This window comes from Bombyx mori, chromosome 22 (assembly GCF_030269925.1).
Source record: "Bombyx mori chromosome 22, ASM3026992v2".
Lineage (NCBI taxonomy): Eukaryota > Metazoa > Arthropoda > Insecta > Lepidoptera > Bombycidae > Bombyx > Bombyx mori.
In genome coordinates, this window is record NC_085128.1 from 4,390,375 (window position 1) to 4,415,636 (window position 25,262).

A 25,262-nucleotide genomic window follows, 5' to 3' on the forward strand; every position below is an offset into this window, starting at 1 on the left:
CCCTTTTTACGAAAATTGCGCGGACGGAGGAGTATGAAATTTTCCACACTTATAGAGAATATAGGGAAGAAGTGCACAATGCTAATATTTTTTTAAAATAATGCATAAAAGATACATTAAATCAATAAAGAAAACATTACACACACTACATACCACGTATTTGACGCACACACGCATGCATACTATTTATTGTCAAACTTTTGTTCTTGGCGTCTGTAGTCAAATTGATAATAGATTAAATATTGTTTGCCTATATTAATATTTTTATAGTGTAGCCTTGGCGAAATTTGTGATTATAGAAGTATAAAATACAATCATAATAATAGTGTACAAACTTACAATTCCAATTATAGTCGAATTTCGACTACTGCGGGACCTCTAGTAATACTAATTTCTTGTCATCTATTTATTTTTACTTCGTTTAAATCATCACATTAAGAGAACCAGATTTAATTAAAAAATCTCGTTACGAATATGTGTACCAACCAGTGAGTGATATATTAAGATAACCGTTTCAATACATAACGAACGCTCTTTTCAATGTAATAACATCCAATTCGCATCGATTCATTTCTAGTATTAATTATTCTCAATTGTTATTTGTTTAATCCTAGTCAAACCGAGCGGGATTTATTGGCCGGCCGAACTTTGATTTGACTTTAAGCCGATCGCTATCAAACTTCACAAGATAGCCCGCCGGGCGAATCTGAAGATATCCTGATGAAACTTCATTGAAATCAATCCAGTCGTTACGTAGTCTTATACAGAAGATATATATAATATATATTACACACGTTTGTATATACACACAGCGAAAAGAAAAAGAACACTACCACGTGCTTAGACCTGTTCACTGTAGCATTTAGCCCACTGAGTTTCACGCCGGATTAGTGGGTCGTGTTTCCGATCCGGTGGTAGATTCCGCGGAGCACGGCTCTTGCTAGGGTTCGTCTTAGCAACAATGTCAGGTGTGAGCCCCAAGAGCTCACCTACTCGCCCGGTTACGCTGACATAGCCTCTCAAGGCTATCAGCTTTGGTAGGAAAACATGTAGTATTTTTGTTAAAGATTTGTTAGGGATAAGAAGTGGATGGGACTCGCAGGAAGGAAAAAACACAATGTCGGAATGTGCGGGCCATTAAGACCACACGGTGAGTTCTCCACCGACTACTTTCCTTTCCTTATAACATTTCTTAGTCTACCCGATTAGATATCAAATGTGCCACTTCCCTAATAAAAGCAGTATAGCTCTGAGATTTGGCCGATTGAGATTTATATCAATTTGGCCGACCGTATTTTCTCTTTAACTTCGGTAAACGCTTGTCATCAGTTGAGCCGTGAAGCACATCTATCCGTATAAAAACGCCGATAAAAAGCTATTTTGATTCATACTTATAATTTTTCATTAAGTGCAAAATATTTATGACAATTTTCACCTTGACCGCCCGTTCCACACGACACGAACAACAGCAGTTGTTTTGTTTCCCACTTTATATTCGCTTTTAAGCTATTTATCAACTTCGGTTATGTTCACGTGACATTACAGCTTATTATTATTACATTATAAGATGTTATCGGCTGCTAAAGTGACATCGGACCACATTCTATTTGCGAAGATTTTTGAATTGTGCTGTACTTTTCAAATCTCATTTACTGTTTGGTCTTATTTCGTATTAAGGAAATACGAATTTTCTGTTGAAAGGTATCATTACCAGGCGTGTATGTTTCAGCGTAAACTCAATTAATGTATTATAAGACCTGTCATGATTGTTGGTTTAGTAGTTAATGATAGCTGTGCTACCTGGTCCTAGTTCAATTCTAATTTCTTTCGTATCACGTAAAGTCATTTATTATTCAGGGTATAAGCAAACTCGTTGTTTGTCTCGTATGTGTGTTGTCAGCATCATTAACAAAAGGAGAAAATTCTAACTTGAGGTCAATTTTTTTCCTGCCTATACTGATAGCCTTGAGGGGCTATTTCAGCTTCTCTTTGACGTGTAGGTGAGCTCACAGAGCTCAAACCGGAGTGTTGCTAGCACTGGCCCTAGCTAGAGCAGTGCTTCGCAGAATCTACCACCGGATCGGAAAAGCGTCCCACTGAGAAGATCAGGCGAGAAAATCAGTGGGCTGTGTCTATGGGTTAATTTACTCGTCGAGCCCTTCGTCGCAAGCGACGGGCTGGGGGTAACTTGAGGTACCTAAAAGCACCGTTAATGGATCGGGAGGATCCGTAATGACGTGTTTAGGGCGACGTCGACTGTTTACCATTCGGTCCTGAGGATCGGGTATGGTGAGGTCTGTAAATATGAAACGTGAAAAGAAAAAGAAAGTGGTTTTTTTTTTATTTATTTTTTATTGCCTTTGTAGGCAGACGAGCATACGGCCCACCTGATGGTGAGTGGTTACCGTCGCCCATGGACTTCAGCAATGCCAAGGGCAGAGCCAAGCCGCTGCCTACCGCTTAATACTCTCCACAAGCCTCGTTTGAAGAAGGACATGTCATAGCGCTCGGGAAACACCGTGGAGGGGAGCTCATTCCATAGCCGGATGGTACGTGGCAAAAAAGATCTCTGGAAACGCACTGTGGATGACCGCAGTGGCTCCAGGTAGTATGGATGAACTCTACTCCGGTGGCGGGCGGTGCGATGGTAAAAACGAGACGTTGGTATCATCTCGAACAATTCCTCAGAGCACTCCCCATGGAACATGCGGTACAAAATACAGAGGGAACCGAAGTCCCTCCGCAGACCCAGAGGCTCCAAACGATCCGCGAGAATGGGATTATCGACAATCCGAACGGCTCTCTTCTGTTAATTAAATGTTTCTATATCGATCTTGAATATCAAATTAATTTATTACTCGTCAACGACGCACACCTACTTACCGACCAGCGTATGTATCTCGCTTGTACAAGAACCTTGATTATATAGAACGATAAATAAATGAACACGCAACATACTCAATTCGTATTAATTTTTTTAAGGAAAGTTGTTTCGCGGTTTCGTAACAATCCATGGTTATTCAAATTACAGTACGTATGTAGTGTCATGTGCTTGTCAATAGGTGGTATACCTTGACGATTACTTTATCCGATCGCTGAGAAAACTATTATCGGATTTGTAAATCATTTACTGCCCAACATACATTCCATTATGGTAATCGAAATAATTAGGTTGAATTAAGCAATACTGTTTTAAGTCTTGCTCTGTAAATGTTTGGATGTGAAGAACGTGGGTTTATAACTTTGTTTTGTTCGTAATTGACATTAAAACAGGACTGTCATTGTGTTTTATTTGTGTCGATTTTTTTAGTCGTATTAATAAATTGATTGGAAGCACGGTTTAATATATACATATATTACTTATATGCTGTTTATTTTATTGTCATTTAAAATTGACAACGATTGTTTTTAAAATAAACGTCTGTTTAATATAGTTATACTGCATTATTTAGAGGTATTTCAAAAACGCACTTGTGATGAAAACGGTAGGCAGCAGCGTGGCTCTGTCCCTGGCATTGCTGACGTCCATGAGCGACGGTAATCACTCACCATCAGGTGGACCGTATGCTCGTCTGTATATACGGCAATAAAAAAATAAAAAAAAGATTAACACCACGATGTCTACATCTGCTGTGGTGAACAGTGCATCCGATGTACCAATGCGATTGAGACATCATCAATCGATGGCCTCCGGTCGCCGTTCCGACATTAAGTGTTCTGCGCTGAGCTGGTCTGCCTCCTCTATATATAAAAATAAATCCTGACCACACTTTACAGTCACTAATCCTATTTATACAGTGCACCTATTGCAATAACTCATGCTTATCGTCTACACACGTTGATGACACGGTTAAGAACATAAAGTGGAGACAGTTTATATACAAAGTTTCAACGGATAAGCTACGTGGTACCCCTAAAATATGAACATAAATACAAACTTACTGATATTTTTTTATTGCTTAGCTGGGAGGACGAGCTCACAGCCCACTTAGTGTTAAAGGGTTACTGGAGGCCATAGACATCTACAACGTAAATGCGCCACCCACCCTGAAATATAAGTTCTAAGGTCTCGGGTAGTTACAACGGCTGCCCCACCCTTCAAACCGAAACGCATTACAGCTTCACGGCAGAAATAGACAGGGTGGTGGTACCTACCGGTGCGGACTCACAAGAGGTCCTACCACCAGTATAATTGATATAATATGATATTACTGACTACATTAAATCTTGTCCTAATTTTATTCGTGCTCAAAGAAATACGTTTGGATAAGTATCGGCAATACACTCTCTGGCAAACGAATAGTTAGAAAAAAAGCTATTTTGTTTATACCCCAGTTATCTCGTGTTGTTTCATAACTCTACTGTGGAACTCCACAAACTTATCTCGACGACGCGACCATAGCATCCGGCAAATATAATTTCACACTCCGATGGAAGCGAACGGGCTCTCTTTATCTTTATCTTTCTTTGATAAACTTTTCCTATCTTTCTTCGGTAATTTACCATTGTTTATTATTATTTTTAACAAGGAAAAACAATATTTTAGCAACGGGAAGGCGGTTTAAATGCAACATAAACTACGTCCAAATACTATGAAAGGGCTATCGTGAGTACATAATCTTAAACCAATTTCTCATTAACTACCGAACTGACTAACATAAAAACGTAATCATAAACATAGGGTAAACAGTGCGATTATTCACCACATAATTTTAAGGTAAACAGATTGACTATTTCAGTTCCTGAGTAAACAGTTTAACTATTCTATTTATAGTCACAGTCTAAACACTTTTTACTGTTCACTTCTTAATTTTAGGGTAGTCAGGGATAATTAGACAAATCACTTCGAAATATACTGTACGCATTGACAGATCTTTTGCGTCATCAGTAGTGAACACACCACATCCAAAAGTTTATCTTGGCCTCATGATACATTAGGGAATACCACGACTCGTCCTCACGCGATAAGTTCACCCAAAACAGCTCAATCTCATTGACGAAAAAAATAAATTAGGAGTGTTTTTACTCGATAAGCTCTTAAAAGGATTTTCATAATGTATTTCTTTTATAGGAGTTCTTTTATAGTTACAATGAACCAGAGTATTGTCTTTGTTATATTTATTACATAGAAGGGTACGAGAGCTCACAGTCCATAGATATCACAATGCGAATAACGCCACCCACCTTATGACACAAGATTGATGACTCAATTTTGTTTTGTAAAGGTGGTCCCACGCTTCAAATGGGAGCAACGCTTTATTTCTTTGCGGCATAAATAGGCAATGCCCGAGCATGCTTACAAAACGCCCTAACAGCAGTAAATACGCTTTATACATTTTGCAAGTTCGACTTTTATTACTCCATATTATTACTCTATCGTGTATGTCGTTCGTGAACACTCGTTAGGAACGTTGTTTCTTAGGAAAAAACGGTAGCTGTAAACGGTAGCTGTATATATAATTTATATTTATGCTTTTTTTTTGCTTAGATGGGCGGACGAGCTCACAGCCCACCTGGTATTAAGTGGTTACTGGAGCCCATGGACATCTACAACGTAAATGCGCCACCCACCTTGAGATATAAGTTCTAAGATCTCAAGTATAGTCACAACGGCTGCCCCACCCTTCAAACCGAAACGCATTACTGCTTCACGGCAGAAATAGGCGGGGTGGTGGTACCTACCCGTGCGGACTCACAAGAGGTCCTACCACCAGTAAATCGCCCAGTGGATCGCATCGCTTGATAGGTTTAAGTACACCGGACGTCCTATACTTTAAGGCAACGATGACAATGCAGTATTATCGCATTAATGAATTGTAAACCCACTGAGTTTGTCGACGAATCTTCTCAGAACATCGCGATTCCAACCCGGTGGTAGATTCTGCGAGCCATTACTAGGGTTAGTGTTAGCTAATTCTCTCAAGTTGAGCTTTTGAGTACACCTACCCGTCCGCACATAGTTAGAATAGCACCTTAGGCTACAAAAAATTGTGTTTTTTTTATTCATTTAGCAGCATTCAGAAAGCAGTAAATTCATTTACTACAGAACTGACTGATTTATTGATTCACTACAGAAATTGAATTTATTCCTTACCTTAAAATTAAATTGTTTTGAAAGGTTTACGTTGTGAAATTCGACTAATCGAAAAGTAAAATTTCCTTTTGATTGTCTGTACTAAACCAATTGTTCCTAAAACGCATAGACTTCAAGACAGACAAATCATATAATATTTGGAATAAAATAAACCCAGTACAAAAACATAAAAAAAAACGCATTATATAACGTTTTAAATCCAGACGTTGTAAGATCTGCAACGAGCAGTTGCAGGCGTCTGAGATAATTTAAAAATAACCACGTTATTTTGTACGAAAAAAAAAATACGCTAAAGTCGTAATTTACTCGATCGATTACTCGAACGTTCTGGAAAATGTTATTGAATTTGTAAACGTTAAAAATTGACTACAAATCCAAATCGTACTAACAGCGGTATAATATAAACTATACGTTACGACAGTTTACAAATACGAAAAAAAGAACGAACGTTTGATAACTCAACAAAAGGCTTACTCACGAAACATGATCACATCCTGAATCACAATAGCAGTGTTTCATTCCTCTTCGCATGCCAAACAGCATCATCAATATTAGGGGGGAACGGCGGGAAAAGCAGTGACAATTCTGTGACATCTGAAAAGCCTAAAAACATTCGATTCGTCTTGTCGACGTAGGTGTCAGTCTATTTTAGTTCCGTCTCTTGGACGTCGTTAATACCCACCGGGTGTACAGACGACGAATTTTTCTCTATCCGCCAAGAATAACACGGTGAGTAAACACAATACGAAGATTCTACTCATTATGAGCTAATCGCTAATGTCTCGGTTTTAGATCGAATTAGAAACGTTTTAATTTTTCGTTACTATTTCTCATACTTATTTTACTACCGATTCTCCAGAGAGCAGCTACCCGTTTGCTCCTAAAATGAAAGTTCTCTCTGTGTTTTTTCTCCAGATCGCTGCGTTATTTTTACTTTTTTTGAAAAAAATATTTGTAGAATTCGGTTTCGGTGGGCAATAGGGTTCTGTTTCGGTCTTTAGCAATGTCACTGGCCGGCGTTGACTCTATCGAAAGACAGTCAAAAGACATTTCTTTTTGTTTAATCCATATACCTCATAATAAACCCAATCGTTATTACTCGTAGTAATAGCATTTACAAGTAACATAATATCGTTTATCGTATGAGCTAGTCATGTGAAAATGATTTCACATTTTCTTCATAATGATATACTCGATAAACTAACTAGTATAATATACTCGAAACACTTTCTGCTAAGTTTAAATCAGTTCAGCAGGTACACAAGCTGAACCGAACTTAATCGGGAGAATACGTTTGTGAGCGGGAAAGCTTTTAATAGCTTCAACAAACTAGTCACAACGTAAACTTTAATGACAGCTGTATGACGGCGTAGAACTAGATAAGCCGCTGCCAACAGAGATTCCGAGATTCCGTGATTATCAAATAGCTATTTGGTTTAAAATATGTTACAAAATGATTTTACTTTTTTTAAGGGATTTTATGACCTGGTAACTAAGACCTTTAAGTCATGTCTTGTTTTAGTTTTTATTCTTATTTTTATGAAAAATGATAATATGGAGGGAGTAAAATTAAATGAATAGAAGATGATTAATTTGAGACAGTAATCAACTGGGATGAAACTAAAGGAAAAATATTATGTTGGATGAAAAATATTATCAGTTAAATGGTGGTCATTTACTGAGATTTTTTCAATGGACTTTTTGGAGGATTCCGAGAAGTTACGCCCAGCGGCTTTGTTTCATTTTCCCACATTTGTGCACTATCACGGATATTAAACATTTAATAAACCAGCGTTATTACAGATTTAAACCTGAAGAAACACTAAATAGACAAAACAAATCAACACAAAATCAAAATCAAAACAAAATGGCGTTTCCGCCAAAAAGTCCTGATTTTATTGATTATTTATACTACATATAACAATCAAAATACGAGAATACATTATACTCTTTTGGTACTTACTGAATAGATTTTGTTACAGATATTTAGTTATTAAAAATTATATAGGACTATCGCAACATCCAGTGCGAGTTCAAAACGTCATATATCGCACCGATTTAGTAACCAATATTAATTGAAATTTCGACCTCAACACTCAAAGTGAGTGGCGGCATACACGTTAAGACATCTATGGGTCTTAGTAACCAAGTAACTCAATTTTTTATGAATAACTAGCTGATCCGACAGACTTCGTTGTGCCTCAATCGATAAATAAAAGACCTAAACTTTTGTGTAAAATAAACTTAAAACAAACAAAAGGAATCCGTACGACGGGGGACACATCAAAGGGAAAACAAAATTGTTATTTTTATTTATATTCCGAGCATTTTCATATTTATCTACCTTTTAAACCTTCTCTGGACTTCTACAAATATGTAATTCAAGACCAAAATTAGCTAAATCGCTCCAGCCGTCTCGAATGCTAAATTTAAGTATACATTACTAAATATCAGATTTTAGACTGTAGATAATTGTTTTAAGTAAGTTACAGATTTAAAACAACAATTATGTGTGAAAATACCTTCTCGTCATACGAATAAATATTAAGAAAAATAACATAATAGCCGAATGTTATTATCTGGTAATACCAGTACTAATATTTACATCATGAATCACGTAAACCAATGATATCATTTATGTACATACCGATACTATTGTATTTAAGTTACGATAATTGTACAAACAGAGAGGCACACATCGCAACTAGACTGTCACGAACGGAGGAAAGTGCGGATGTGGGTAAGCTATTAAATATCGACCACATTCCGTGACAAACAAACATGAACAGATGATTATGATTGACAAAAACCGGTAATTATCATTTTAGAACAGAGTAAACGCAACAATAATTTTTCATATAGTTAATAATCAACTAAAGCATTTTACAATTTGTAAAATGATATCATTAAAGTCTTTTTTAACGTATTATAACAGTTAATTTATGTTGTGTGGAAGCCTGCTATCTATACACCATAATTAGAGTAAAGTATTAATGTTATTTTTTTAAGCTATTGCATAGCTTCTATCGCGGGCCTTGAGCGCGGCGACTGAATCAAGAAATTCCGTAACGAAAATAATCTGACACCCCCACTACGCCTACTATGTAGCTCGCGTTCAACACATTCACACGTTGCGCTGGTGTAGTGTTTGTGAATAAGCGCGCGGCGTGACGTCGCACTGCATGAGCATCATGAAAAGTCTGCCCATCTCTCTCTCACGCAGTCTAGCTTATGAGTGTGAAGGGGACAGTTAATGTTTTGCTTTTGTTAATGTTTATAAATATAGCGTGGTCTTATTTTTGTTATTGTTTTAATATTAAATTATTATTATCTAATTGTAATTGCATAAGTTGATAAAAAATGCTTTGCAATAGCTTTACCGCGGCAGTCCCCGAGTGCCACACGTCCTTTTTTTTATTACCTTTGTAGGCAGACGAGCATACGACCTAGCGGATTGTAAATAGTTACCGTCGCTCATGGACATCAGCAATGTCAGGGACAGAGCCAAGCCGCTGCCTACCATTAAGTACTCTCCGCAAGCCTCGTTTGAAGAAGGACATGTAGCGCTCGGGAAACACCGTGGAGGGGAGTTCAATCCAAAGACGGATGGTACGTGGCAGAAAAGATATTTGGAAACGCAATGTCGATGAATGCAGCGGTTTCAGATAATATGGATGAACTCTGTTCCGGTGGCGGGAGGTGTGATGATAAAAAGGAGATGATGATGAGCATACGGTACAAAGCACAGAGGGAACCGAAGTCCCTCCGTAGACCCAGAGATTCCAAGCGATCCGCGAGAATTGGACTATCGACATGCGCCGGACTTGTGCATTGTAAAGCGCAAGTCTTTGCCCAGGCTTGACTCCGTTGTGTGCTCATAATTTGACCATAGTTACTATAAGCAAACCATCAAATTAGTAATCCGCCAATACATTTTCTAAAACTGAATATTTGGTAGGCCGTAGTAGCAAATCTGTGTGGACAGTTTCCACAGTCCTCTCTATACTGTGAAGCAATACGATCTGATTTGAAAGGTAAGACAATGACTCGGCTATACCACTAACTTTGCTAACATCTATGAGCCACGATGACCGCTCACAAGCTAGGCCATAAAAGCTCGTCTACCTAGAAAGACAATATTTTGTACGATTGACTTCAACTTTCTGATGTTAATGGCGGCAAGAACTGTAAACTTTCAATGGTTACTTAACATGACATGTGGCGTTCATTTTTCCATCTAGAGCAATAAAAAGAACCACCAGGTCATTCGTTGAAATTTAAACTAATAATTTTAGTAGTCAACAAACTTAGCATTTCGATTTTAGACATAATTGAAACGGTCCTTATGACACCAAACTATTTTAAGTTTATACTGGAGTATGACCTAAATATCTAAATTCGCCAATTTGCCGCTAGGAATTCAAACGAAGTGAATACTGAACCATAAAATATGCACCGATTGCAATCGAGAGCATCCGCTTAAACATTTCGATTAGTTTCATATCGATTTTGAATTCTCCAGGTCAAATGGAGAGACAAGATCTAAGGAGTTTAAGGAGAAACCCTATCCACTAACCAAAAAGGACTTCAAAGTGAACTTTTGAACGAAGAAAACGTTGCCAGACCAGACATAGTCAAATAATAAATACAGGAAATATAAATAACAACAATAATACTGGTGATAGGACCTCTTGTGAGTCCGCATGGATAGGTACCACAACCTCGCCTATTTCTGCCGTGAAGCAGTAATGCGTTTCGGTTTGGAGGGTGGGGCAGCCGTTGTATACTGAGACCTTAGAACTTAAACCTCAAGGTGGGTGGCGCATTTACGTTGCAGATGTCTATGGGCTCGAGTAACCACTTAACACCAGGTGGCCTGTGAGCTGGTCCATCCATGTAAGCAATTAAAAAAAACAACACTGGGGAAGCATTATGAATACAGTCTATCGTCCCATCAAAAATGATTAGGACCAAACAATGCTGATAAAATCTTTAATCACACAGTCTCATCACACGCACACTATAATGCACAAAATTTTAATTTGTAGTGTGGTCTGTGGCAGTACATAATTATTTATATACATAACTCTAAAACTCTAAATTAATTATTTACCTTAAGCACATAATTTCCATTTTAAACATTCAAATGCGTCCGCCACTATTGACTTATAATTAGCTTCGATGGATTAAACAAAACGTAGTCTGCGCTTGTAATTTTATTATCATAAAGACTTCAAATCGTTACATCAAAGAAGACGTCGACAAACTAACCAATTTTCAACCTAGCTATAAATCGCATACTTGTTTATTCTAATCCTCGACTTTTATGCGTCCAGCATCCCAAAAATTAAATAATGTTTGACATTGGTTTAGAAAAGTTCTGTGTGCGTTTATGTTTTTAAAGTTAATGAGAGAGAGGTAGAGAGTCGGTATGTTTGGCTTAAGGCTTTGTCAAATTCATTTACATATTTTAATATTAATTTCCGTTGTTGCTTTTGAATCACAAATTTAATTACCACACCTTTTCATCAGGACATAGACATCTGACGTAGGCACCTACTTGCAACGAAATATACTCAGTCACATAAGCACGTATGTGTAAGTGAATAAAATGAGCCTGAAGGTTTTGTGTTAGCAAAGCACCGACAGGTTATTAATACCTTAAACTTAAGGTACCAATAGCTATAATAATAATATTTTAATAAAAAAAATAGATTGCCGTTTAACAATGCAGTGTTCCACATAACAAAGAGATTATGTAACCTTGACATTGAATTGGCTTCCATTGAATTAGCTCTAGAGCATCATAACGGTATTTTTAATGCCTATAAACGTAAGCCATTACGGTCAGTATACGTATTCCGGATGAATTGACTCGTTTGATAAATTCACGTAATAAGTATCGTAGTCCATATCTGAGTCTATTTATTTGGTTACGCCTTAACCTAGCTATCACTTGTTTGTTTGGCTTGATATTAACTATACATTCCATTTCTAAAAAAATATTTTCAAATTTACAACAATTCACTGTAGAATTTCTCCGGTATCCAGTTGTTTAGTGCAATCACATTTGGCGCTCGTATCCGTCGACTAAAAATAATGTAACCACTGTCTTGAATACAAGAGTACATTAGTACAGTCCTACAGGATCGTGCCGGGAATAAGATAATATATTAAGACGAGCGAAGAAAAAGTATTTTAGGTCACCGTTATACATTCACCTCGGAACGTAAACATTTCAATTGAAAACAATTTGTAGTGTTTCAGAGACACTTATACTCAATGATACACAATCGTCTCGTGTTACTCGATAGATAGTTAGGCTTACATATACGAAAGACATAGACTGGACTGTTTTGCATACCTAATATAGTTCATAAGTCAGGTTTAATAATTTTTTCCTACCTATTCTAATAACCTTGAAGGGTTATTCTAAATTCACCTAGCTAGTAGGTGAGCTTACGGAGCTCAAACCGGAGTGTCGCTAATACTGGCTCTACCAAGAGCAGTGCTTCGCAGAATCTACCACCGGATCGGAAACGCGACCCACTGAGAAGATCCGGCGAGAAACTCAAGGGGAGGATTCATTATTAATATACATATTGCTTATACTTTCTCCTTTATTTATTTATTTCGTAATGATATCTACCTTGCCCATTTCGTATATGCATATAGTGGTCCTAGAATATGATTATGGCATACAGATATACCTATTGGACATTATCAAATTATGAAGGTTGTAACATGGCAGTGAAAAAAAATCTTTTAATTTAAGTATTGTTGCAACGTAATTGTGCCATCTACTATGAAGTTATATTGAATATTTATATATTTTCCTGATGTCTCGACCTCGAAAAACTTTAATTTTTAAAACAATTATTTACAGAAATATTTCTCTGAAAATGTTCCAGTAGAGGTCTTTAACACACAGGAGCCAATTCAATTTAAAAATTTGACGTCTTGAATATCGGACCTTACACTTTTGTGATATCTAAAAATCACAATCAAATTCCCGCGTTATAGGGTGATGTCTCCGCAGTGCCAAGGTTTTAAATATTAATAGAATCTATCGTACCTCGCCAGGGTAATAGAAACCATTGACGACGCCATCGATTGTAGTCAAAGAATTAGGTAGATTCACAAATCAATGACAGTGAAATAGATGTCTGATAATATATACGAGCTAACATTCTTATGTAGATATTTTTATTGATAAATTTAATAATAACAGTGGCTTCCATAAATTAGTTGGTCAACCGAAATACTTCTAATTTTAAAAGTGATCTATTTTCTTTTTAAATCTGACATAACAGCAAATTAGTGAACACAGACTTTTAAAATATTAATTCAGTTTCAGCTTTCATCTATCGTCACGTCGCGCATTTTAGGGTTCTTGTTATGTTCTTGTTTGTTTGGATATAAAATATTTGAAAAAAAAAACAAAGGTCGCGTGACCTTTGTTGTCGGTTTGTGCGGTAGGCAGCGGCTTGGCTTTGCTCCTGGCATTGCTGAAGTCCATGGGCGACGGTAACCACTCTCCATCAGGTGGGCCGTATGCTCGTCTGCCTACAAAAGCAATAAAAAAAAAAACTTCTTTCGCCACTTAAAAGATGTGGGCCGTTCCTAATTTCGTCTTGAATTACCGCCCAATTGACGAGTCTTCTTCGTCGTGTGAATTGTTGAATGCGATAGTACGAAGTTCTTTTGAGTTTAAAAATCGTATCGGTCACGCAGCGGTAGATAAGTTAACATTAAACCGATTCTGAATTTGAATTTATGCTCATTTTACTATTGAACTTTAACGTCGCTAGGATCTTCAACGTATACCCGTCGAGTACAAAACTAGATTACAGGTCTTTCTCGCATATCCGTTTTGGCAAACTCTCAAATAAAATCTGCAGATGTCGTGCGCTTTAGAACTCATTAAAATGTCTCGGTAGTCGACCGTTAAATCCTTCGCAAAAATAACGTATGAACGAGAATACGTTCAGAACTTTTCACTGTATATATTATATCTAATAGTTATTTAGTTACGATCAATATGGCACTCATATTATTATAGCCGTTTTAAGGAAATAGTTTATATTACCTACAAACAATATTTTAAATATATGTTTATCAAAATGTAACGGTATCGCACATTACTCATTGAAGTAATTATGATGTAATGTAACCTTTAATTTTTTATATAAAATAGATATGTAAAGTTGTTCAGTGTGAAACCTACGATCCTCGAGAATGTTAAATATATCAGGTGCACCTGCCCAAAAATAATCTAAACAACTACTACGTTATTATTGCTTTAGAATAATCGCTTAAGGTATATGCGAGGTCGTTGTCAACGCCAATTGCTGGCAGGAAGCCAATATTGTTCGCCCCCCTACGTTTCGATAATCAGTACGGTTCATAAACTTTTGATGTAATAAAAATATATATATTTAGATTACTTTTAGATTATTAAACGACTATATTTTCGTTTTTATTTGGCGTGGGTGGAGACTCTTTCTCAGCAGTGGGATGAAATGGAGTTTATGATTGTTATGGTTGTCGGTGGCACAGCAGCACTCTTGACTGATGGGCCGAAGGTTGTGAGTTCGATTCCCTCCAGAAAGTTACGTGTATAGAACAAGTCTGTCTCTGAGTGTTTAATTTCTATATTTGTTTATATTTGAACATATAATATAAGTATCTATGAACATCTCTGGTTCCCTGATGCCTTGATCAGGACTTAGTTACGTTTCATTTCATATGTATTCTAATACTTAACAATTTTCGTTTGTATGAACGACGAAGGTATTATTCAGATTTGAATATTGTAAAACTACCCTCCATTTTTCTATAAAAATATTTCCTAAGGGAATCCTAGTTTCGGGCCATGTATGATCTCACATGTGATTATGTCCAATTATTTATTCATAATTTTATCTCTCAAGTTTCAAGCAATTTCTATATAGAATTTCGTAAAATGCCGATTTAATAGTTTAGACGTGAAAACAGACAGAAAGACTTACCTTCGTATTAATATGATTATTATTTACTATGTAACTTTTAAAATAATACAAGTATATATAACATTCAACTCTATAATTATTGAAATTACGACACTATTTTGCGAAATCCGATTTGAATGAAACTTATGAACATTACATGAAAATCCGCATATACACGGGGCAATAAGCAAACAGACACACGAACAAAAAATTATTAAAAAGACAGCTGTTTTATATTCTCGTCTTGGCTCTCCTTTTTTTACTCGCTTTGTATATTTACTAGTTTACTAGCGACCCAACCTCGCTTCGCTTCGGGGACCATAATTTATTATTGATTTTATTGAATTTTCCTTTATATGTACAAATCTGAACTGAAATATAGAATATTCTATAGCAAACCGTTTGTAGTACCACCCTGAGACTTTACCACGTGACTCTCAAAATACTTTCGTGAGGACTGCTATTCAACTATCAACTTTTTTAAACATACTCACTTCTGGTTGCTTCTGGCAATGCATAGAGCTACAAAAGTACTTTACGCCCTTTTAATTGATACACCATGTCAATTGAAGCCTGTCAACGTATTTTGCATCAGACATGTGTTAGTAAAAGTTCACTGTTTTACCTTGAAAGTTGACATAAAATTTTCTTGAATAACTTCTGTTGCTCCAAATGATTTTGAACATTTGAAAGTATTTTGTTAGAGTTGTGTATTGCTCGTTTTGAGTCAAAAAAATGTTTAGAATCTGGCCCATTTCCGGTAACCAATAAATGTAGTGGCTCTGGTGACGGTGCCAATTGCGTCAAATTGACTTGACCGCTCGCACAACACAATCCAGGAGCTTCATTTTTAATGATTTTTATTTATTTATTGCTTAGGTGGTTGGACGAGCTCACAGCCCACCTGGTGTTAAGTGGTTACCGGAGCCCATAGACATCTACAACGTAAATGCGCCACCCACCTTGAGATATAAGTTCCAAGGTCTCAGTATAGTTACAACGGCTGCCCCGCCCTTCAAACCTAAACGCATTATTACTGCTTCACGGCAGAAATAGGCAGGGCGGTGGTACCTACCCGCGCGGACTCACAAGAGGTCCTACCACCAGTAATTACGCAAATTATAATTTTACGGGTTTGATTTTTATTACGGGATGTTATTCCTTCACTGTGGAAGTAAATCGTGAACATTTGTTGAGTACATATTTCATTAGAAAAATTGGTACCTGAGATTCGAACACTGGTGCATCGCTCAACACGAATGCACCGGACGTCTTATCCTTTAGGCCACGACGACTTCAAAATCTTTCATCAACTTCAAATTCTTTAAATGCCTTGCAATATAGCACACACAATGTTCATTGATCGAATAGCAACGATATGCTGTGAACTGTTAAATTCAGATTTTTTATATCCTCTTATGCATTTTATCAATACAACTCCAACCAAAGCATTCTCTTTGACGATTTTTGAAGCAAGTATTCTATCAATGTTATGTCAAACGTCATAAGGTTGCATTAGAAAATTTAATATGGTGATTAAGTAAGCTTAATTTTTCGCGCAATTTTCTTAATTTTTTCTTCCCTATGATCCTTCTCTTCATAATAACAAACACATTAAACAGAGAATTATCGAAATCGGTCCAGTCCTTCACGCATGATGCAATGACCAAGGGAAATAGGGATCCATCTTTATACATATAGATTTTAATATCGTATATATTAAAACAGAAAGTATTGTTAACAGTTTGTATACGAATTGAATATATGAATCGTTTACCTACAAGAAATGTACATATTTGACCAATTTTAATGTTAATCGAAATATTGTTTCAATATTATTATACACAACTACCACGATTAAGCCGTTAAAAAATAATAAAAGGTGTACTAAAAATAATTATTTCCCATTAATTATAGTAACATAAACCAACCACAGTTACTGGGCCTCGGATGATTATAGATTGGGAAATTTACCCTTTAAGATTTAATACAGACCATGAATAAGCAAATATTTACATAAATACTTCATATTTATAGGTGTGTGTGTGTACTCTCAGCTGATGAGTCAAATCCGGCACACCAAAAACAACTTATCTAATGCAAACATCATTATCTAGCAGTCTTAATCTAATCTGAACCATCTTACGTTACAGGCACTCGGTGGACTCGGTCGCGTCGTATTCTAGCCAGAATCACGTTGACCGTATAAGAGCGCAGAATTACTCAACGGCTTCTTGTCAAGACGAAGGCGACTTCGGATCGATCAAGACAAGCCTATTCAGACGATCTGTAGAATCAAACAAACGGCCGGAAAGCGTTACATCTAACTCCAGCTCCACAAGAAGCCGTCTTCGAGAACTTGTCGAAAGGAAATCGGGTCAGGACGAGCACAAGACCGCGGCGAACACCGTTGGTGACATACAATATTTTGAAAATCCTGCTGAAACATTAGAGTTTGATAAGCCGCGTAATTCTTTGGATTCAAAGAAGAGTCAAGAGGCACGCCCCAAAAAAAGAAAACTCTCAAAGGGCAAAGAAAAAGAAGAAAGCAATACCAAAACAAAGAGCGAAAAGTATCAAAGTAAGCTTGCTGAATACTACAAGCTTCCTTTACAGTTGCCACAGGACGAATTTTATCAGCATCTAACAAGATCAAAGGCAGCCGAAGAACTCTTGCAAAAAAGGTTTGCTAATTCTGATTCCGAATTCTGTAATAGTTACGGAAGACTGTGCAAGCATAAAGAACCGGAAGGATCGAATTTAAGACGCAGTCGAAGTTTAGCTGTGATCAGAGAAGAAACCTTCACCGACCTTCAAATCCAAAATCACGGCAAAAGTAAGAGGTCACAACTCATTCCTCGCGCCCGTTTATTTGAAAAGCCCTGCTTCAAAGACAGGTGAGTTTTATCTTTTACATATTGAGCAATGGCCTTGATTTATGATAAGAAAGGAATTTTATTTTGATGTTCATCCCAAATTATTTCCTTTCGAGACATTATTTATCTATAATATTTATTTTTAACAATATTATTTATTTTTCCAAAAGTTCGTATTATGAATCCAACACCTTAGGTACCGGCCTAATTTTTGAGAAATGTGCCTCGTCTTGAACAAATTAAAGGCATTGCCATAGTGACGCTTAATTACGATTCTTTCACTAATTTCAGGTTGATCGGTCGTGCTAAATACCAAAAAAAAGAAGAAGTTCTGGAAAGTATCTACATTGACAGTACCGCTTCTTGTTTTGGCGATATAAATGCACACAGAAAAAGTCCCGAACAAAAAGACTGTACAACTGAAAAAGAAGACGCCGTCTCTCGTAACGACAGCCAACGGTCTCAGTCGGTTAGCGGGAGCTGGCCGAATTTAAATGAAGAATCTAAAGTTACAAATAAATCACAAGAGAGTCTAAGCAATTCGCGTCATCCTAGTGAAATTGATAGTTTAGATTCAAATTACGTCAGGAAACACTACAATTTTGAAGCACATAGGCAAAATTACAAAGATAGCTCACCTGAAACCGAAAGATCTCTTGTATCACCGAATCCAAGTAAAGAACTCTATGTAACCACAGACGAACATTGCAGTGATAACGAAGACAAAAACCGATCAGAAATTAACACTCCAAAATCTTATACTAACGACAGTCTTACACGCAGCGAAAAAGATAAAAACGACGAATTTCCAAACGTGACTAAAGCTGACACTTACGATAATTTTTCGGCGCAAAGCAGCCAGAGGAACGACACAACAATTCTAGTAGTACCCGAAGGAACTGCAGGATTACATACAGTAAAATCCGAAAATGACGTACAATCTATAGTTTCTGAAAACGACGGAACTGTTTCTAGTCTTCCTGATAGTGTAACGTCGTACATTTCAATTTCTATAGCTTCATCAGATAAATCCCATAAATTAGAATATTTAGCCAATTCTTTGGCTGAGAAGATTGATGAATTTTGTGATTCGCAATTCAACGAAAACGTTTCAGTCGCATCACAAGCTTTCAATTCTGAAACTAACAATACCAATGATCCAATATACACAACAATAAGTAAGAAAAAAACCTTTGCGGACATCCATAGAGATTCGTTTTTAAATAAAAACAAAAACCTATTCAACGAAATCCTTACAAAACAAAACGACGAAGTTTACGTAAGCAGCACATACATCGAAGGTGATACTTACTCTACGAAGAGCCATTGTACAGCAAAAAATATCACAACAGAACCTTTTGTGACTACTTTGATAGAAAATCAATATTATTCATTACCTGACATCAACATTAGTAAGTGTTTAAGGAAATCAGAAAGAATTGATGCTCAATTAAGGGAAGAAGATCCAGACGACATACCCAGCGAGAATACTTATGAAGTAGCGCAAACCCACTTTCAAGAAATATTATCATCGAAAACTACGGAAAATTACGGTCAACTAAATAAATCATTTAAAAATCCCCCTACAACTAAAATACAAACTAGTAATTGCATATATTTACCTGGATTTTCGGAGCCACCATTCATAGAAACTTTTACAAAACTCGAAGACGACCTAAAATCAATCAGAACAATTGAGAGTTCTAACGGTGACGAAAAAGATTTAAATTATTTTCGTGGTGAAAATCATCAAAACGAAAGGGAAATAAATGAAATTGAAGGTACTATTAGGAACAATAAACTAATTACAAAATCAGAAAGTTTGAGAATAAACACTAACTCTGATTACAAAACAGATGTAAACATAATAAAATCTCTATCGAATGACAATATAAACGTGTCGTCTCAAGGCAAGAAAAAGAAAGCAAACATCAAAAAACATTATTCACTTCGACAGCGCGATCCTTCACCAGAAGAAGCAATTCGTATACCTAGTCCTCTAACAGTGGAGAAATCTTTGAACAAACAATTCACCACTGAACTCATAAAACCTTCAACTGAAGATTTAATTAAGCAATCGCTGCTGTCTCGCGTGCAATCGTTCAAGACCTCAGCGGCCTCTAATATAGCTTTGTTACCACTTAGTGGTCATCAAACAATCGTTATCGATCCGCCTGTAAAAAACGACCTGAACAATAATAATAAACAATCGATACCGATCGATCGAGTAATTCAACAAAATTCTTTAGAAACTTTATCGCATTCTATAAAAGAGCTACAAACAAACAACGAGAAACATTCTGAAAATTTTGACGAAATTCAACATACAGGTGACGACAAATTTATCGATACATCTAGCCTTCGAACATCTAAGGACCCTTTCGTAACTATTAAACTTAATAAAGTTGTCAAAACTACAATACCAACATTTAAAAAAGAAACCTGTGAAAAGTTAGCTTTTGTTCAGCAAAGATTCGATAAACCACCTCCTAAACTAATAATAAAAGATACTCAAAAAAAGGAAGAATTGTTAGTAAACGCTTTAAATAAAGAAAAAAGAAAAGAAAAACAAATAACTATGACGAGACCGCAAGTTCTCCAGGTAGTAGATTCCAGAAATAAAATGCAAAAAGTGACAAATTTGAACAAAATCGCTGATACAAACGCTACATCTAGTGATATCAAGATGGATACCAGCCCAGAGTACAAAGACTATAAAGACAGTAAAAATGAAAGCGACGTTAAGCTAAGCGACGCTATAAAAACTGATATAGAATATCAAGAAAAGATTAATTCCGTTAAAAATTATTGGTCTAAGCTCATAGACAAATCACCGGAATTAAAGGAAATCAGTGAACAAGACAAAGTCATCGAAGATCATTTAAATCGTACCAGCGTAACAGACTCTCAGACAGGTCGAGAAATAGAAAAGGAAAAATTTATATCGGATTTATCAGTGGGAAGTATCATAAAATCTTTGGAAAGTGTTAAAATTGTTGACAGTATACGAAAAATCAGTCAAACGAAATTACAACTATGGAAAGAAGAAACTGAAAAAGTAAAAAGCGATTCAGAAATAGAGGAAACCCCTGTAGAAAAAATTGTGAAGGAATTTGATGCAAATATTTATGAGAAACCAAAAACTACATCAAATATTTCCGAAACAGACTCAAACAGAGACACGCCTGAAATTGAAATAGTAGAACTAAGCAGTGACGATAATCAAAATCAAAAAACACAAGCTACCCTTATCAAACCAAAGGGTTTTGATAAAGAATGCGATGATTTCGACCATGTTCGTTATAAAGTAATGAAATCGGAATTATTTAAAAATAGTATGATTGCGAATTACCGTAAAGAAGCTCAATTTGATGGTCTACTACAATATCTTCAGGATTACAGTTTTCAAGAATTATTGGTCAACAATAATATTGTTATAATTGAACCAGTGCGGACAAAAATAGAACCGGCTCCTAGAAAAGCCACTGATACGCGTAAAATTCCTCCGACTCTATTGAAGAGAAATGAAGATAACATTTCACAAACAGATAAAGCCAAAAACGCCATAAAAAGACATTTCTTCTATCATCCCATCAGAGTAAATAAAGAAATTATAGAAGAAGAACTACCTAATCCTGATACTGTGAAAAAGGTGAGGAATTTGTTCGAGGACACTTTAAAAATGAAAACACCGATGGCTCATGACCCACCACTTGTTGATGAAATTGGCCTAACTAGACGAGCAACATCCTATAGAAATCTATGCGAAGATGTGCAGGCAAATAACAAAAATAGCGGTAGAAAGAAAGTGATCAGACAACTTACAATAGATACGAACTATGGTGGTAAAAAATGGGATAATGCTAGTCTTTCGAGTGGAGTTTCCAGTGGAGATCTAAGTTCTAACAACGAATATGAAACAGATGGTCACAGTCCATTTCCACAGAAGCAATTAAAAGACAATGTTTATAGTTCAAGTGATGAATATCTTTGTGATTCGATGAGCCAAGATTTTTGCTGCGAAAGTCAGTACGTGAGTCCAGACATATTAAAGAAAATACGAGAATGTGGTACATCGGTAACATATTATGGTGGTAAAGTTGTGAATTCGAAAACGAGTGTGAGTCCTATGACGAAGGCAATCATGGATGAAATTAAGAGTTTACAGAAGAACTGTAACCGAGACTGCTTTTCATGTCAGACAAAATGTCGTGGTGACACATGTTCATGTCTGGTTGCAAGCAAACACACTCAAGTTGTGACAGAGAAACAAAAATCTAAATCGTCGTTAGAAGATTTGAGTGAGGAGAGAAATAAAAAAGCAGATTCATTTCCTGGATTCAAGTTTAAGCTTGTGAAGTCGAATAGTTGTAGTAGCCGTCTTGAATTAACAGGGACTGACGAATGCAAGGACCCAAGACTAAAATATAGAAAACAACTTTCTAAAGAAGATCCTCCCTTAGTATGTGACAATGAGAACTCGGTAAAAAATAAAATATGTAGGATAGAGAGTTACAGCAGAACTACGACAAATTCTGCCGTAGACAATAAGAATAATGAAGTAACAAAAGTAATTCTGAAAAAGAAACAAGAATTTAAACCTTATGATGCAACGAATACAAAGAAAAATGAAAATAATTCCTCTCAAGATGCACCCGTTATCGTCAACTTCAGCAAAAAAGAAGAATCAAGTGAAAGAGACACCGAAAGTGTGGGTAGTTGCAAAACATCGACATCAGATACATCATTGGACCCACAGAGTTTCGAGAAAAAATATTACTATGTTAACGAAAATTCAGACAAGAACAAAGAAAAAACCACTAAATTTGGAGAAATGGTTTTTGAAGAATTCGAAGTTTTAGAAACGTGTTACGATAGTTTAAATAGTAATAAGTCGTTAAAATAATGTTTTAATAATTTAGGCTTAAGCTTTCGCGGTGCGCAAATCTTGATCTGTTTGTATTGAAAAGTTATTAAATTATTACTATTACTACTTACTAGGTAAATAACTCCGTAAATATTAGCTTGTCTGTTTATGTTTATTAGTTGATAGCTACAACGTAAGAACTACTCACATATTTCAAAATATAGATTTACTGGTGATGGTCTTTAAATTCTGTGTAATATTTCAATAATAAAGTAATTCAGTTTATCTTCTTGTGTTTGTTTTTTAGGTTTTCGTTCTCAAAAGAAGAAAAAAAAACGGTATCCATAAAGGATCACTCTGTTTTTCTGTCTGTCTGTGTACCAAACACTGTGAAACTGTTTTGCCCATTAACGCCTATTGTACCAAATACGGTGGAAGGAAGTTATAATAAGAATATTATGACTGAAGCTTAAGAATAAGCATCTCAGTCAACGCAATCAAAAGAAATAGTCTTAATGTGTCACTCATAAACCCCATATAAATAAGACATTTATTATATAAGAATCATGTTATTTAGTAAGAAGTAAGGTTTTGTAGCAAAAATGGAAATTCTGAAAATAAATTGGTATATTTATATATAAACTTATACTTGCAGATAAAACACGACCCTTACTTACGTGGAAAATGTACGCGAGATAGTTTTTTTTTAACCATAATTGATTTCCGTGTTTTCATTAAATAAATTAAATGTTGAATGGTTAAATTGCTTGTGATCGCAGATCGTCTTTTTAATTAAAAACAAATTCCTTTGAATTTAAAAGCGCAATTTACCCGATGTTTAAACTTTGTGTTCTAGTGTTTCAAATATATTATATTGATATTAAATTATTTAGTATAAATATTTAATTTTAATTTGAATGTTATTTTTATGGGCTGTAGGTTTATGTTGTGTATTCTGTGTGTATGTGCATTCATCTCAGTATGTAATGTAATCACTATGTTATAAATTCTGTTTGTAATACTGTATTTCACCATTATTTGAGTTAAAAGATAAATAAATTATGTTTTGAATCATCTTAATAAATACGTACACATTATCCAATATAAATATGGTGTCTAAGCTTTTTTTAGTTCGATAAGTGATCTACGTGTCCTTCCAATAATCCATTTTTGTCATATTTTTTAATCCTTTCGAAAATTTTAGCGGCGGCTAATATTCCTGACATTTATATAATATTCCAATTATTCCTGACATCACTAGAAAGCAAAAATTAGATTTGATCCTTTTTCTACTACTTAAGTGTTCGTTTTTCGATGTAAACTTATAATAAGAATACACAGCCTCTAGTTTTGTAAAAGTGCATGAATGTAAGGAAATCCAACGATATTGCAGAATACGATTTCACCTCCAAAGAGTCAAGAGTGAGTAGTTACTGTAAATTACGACAGTTATACTGTGAGACACATTCTTATTTTTCCTACCTATTCTAGTAACCTCGAGGGGTTATTCTAGATTCGCCGAGCTAGTAGGTGAGTTCACGGGGCTCAAACCTGACGACGTTGTTAGCACGAACCCTAGCAAGAGCCGTGCTTCGCAGAACCTACCACTGGATCGGAAACGCGACGCACTGAGAAGATCCGGCGAGAAACTCAGTGGGCTGTGTCTGTGAGTTAATTTACTTGTCGAGTCCTTCGTCGCAAGCGACGTGTTCGACGAGAACGATGACCGGTTTTTGCAAGACACATACGGCATGCATGTATATATATACACACTCACACACGCATAATACATGAAAATTCGTACTTAGGCTCATTTTCGAAAAGTGGAACACTCAAGGTACGATTTTTATACGAACTTATCCGGTTTTTCTTACCTTCAGATAGCACTGGTTCGACTTTGGTGGGCGCATTCTTTGATCCATGTGTGCATACGGTCGTGAAGAAAGTCCGGCGAGGAGGTCGCCATCGTCGACACCATGATTCCTAAATTGAAAGAATGATACTTTATTATAAATATCAGTGATACCAAAAACATAAGATTAATTCTTTATCTTTTTATTTACATAATGAAGTCGGTTACATGTGTTTGGCCTCAATTTGTTCCCAAATCATTCATCCCATTGTGATGAAGCTCGGAACAGATATTATCCGGGGAACTCCGGATAAACCTAACACGCGAGCAATTTCAAGAAATCAATGTTTTCCTACAGTTAGATATATATAGTCACATCGGTGATTGACCATGTTTCACTAATGTATATATATCACTAATGTATATACGTGCGTTGTGTAATTAGTTTTTACTTTAGTTTAGTTTTACGAATATAAAACGAACCTTTGATTTCTAAAAATCAAAATCGAATATTTGCAAATTCGAAGCTTTTTATTTCAATTGTCTAAACTACAACTTTTAAAAAACTTGGAAACAATTCTAT

General features: G+C 36.0%; 2 protein-coding genes across 2 annotated transcripts in view; one reads left to right on the plus strand and one right to left on the minus strand.

Moving 5' to 3' along the window:
* The window catches only part of LOC110386198 (uncharacterized), a 107,220-nt gene extending 84,108 nt beyond the window's left edge, over positions 1–23,112 (plus strand). The window contains exons 2-3 of the mRNA XM_021351789.3: positions 17,238–17,981; positions 18,252–23,112. Of these exons, the coding sequence (XP_021207464.2) occupies positions 17,238–17,981; positions 18,252–22,866 (5,359 nt within the window). The 3' untranslated portion in view covers positions 22,867–23,112. The remainder of the gene's footprint in view (positions 1–17,237; positions 17,982–18,251) is intronic.
* Positions 1–25,262, minus strand: part of LOC101746817 (calcium uniporter protein, mitochondrial) — a 154,244-nt gene that overhangs the window by 121,432 nt on the left and 7,550 nt on the right. The window contains exon 2 of the mRNA XM_004931932.5: positions 24,702–24,810. Within this exon, the coding sequence (XP_004931989.1) occupies positions 24,702–24,810 (109 nt within the window). The remainder of the gene's footprint in view (positions 1–24,701; positions 24,811–25,262) is intronic.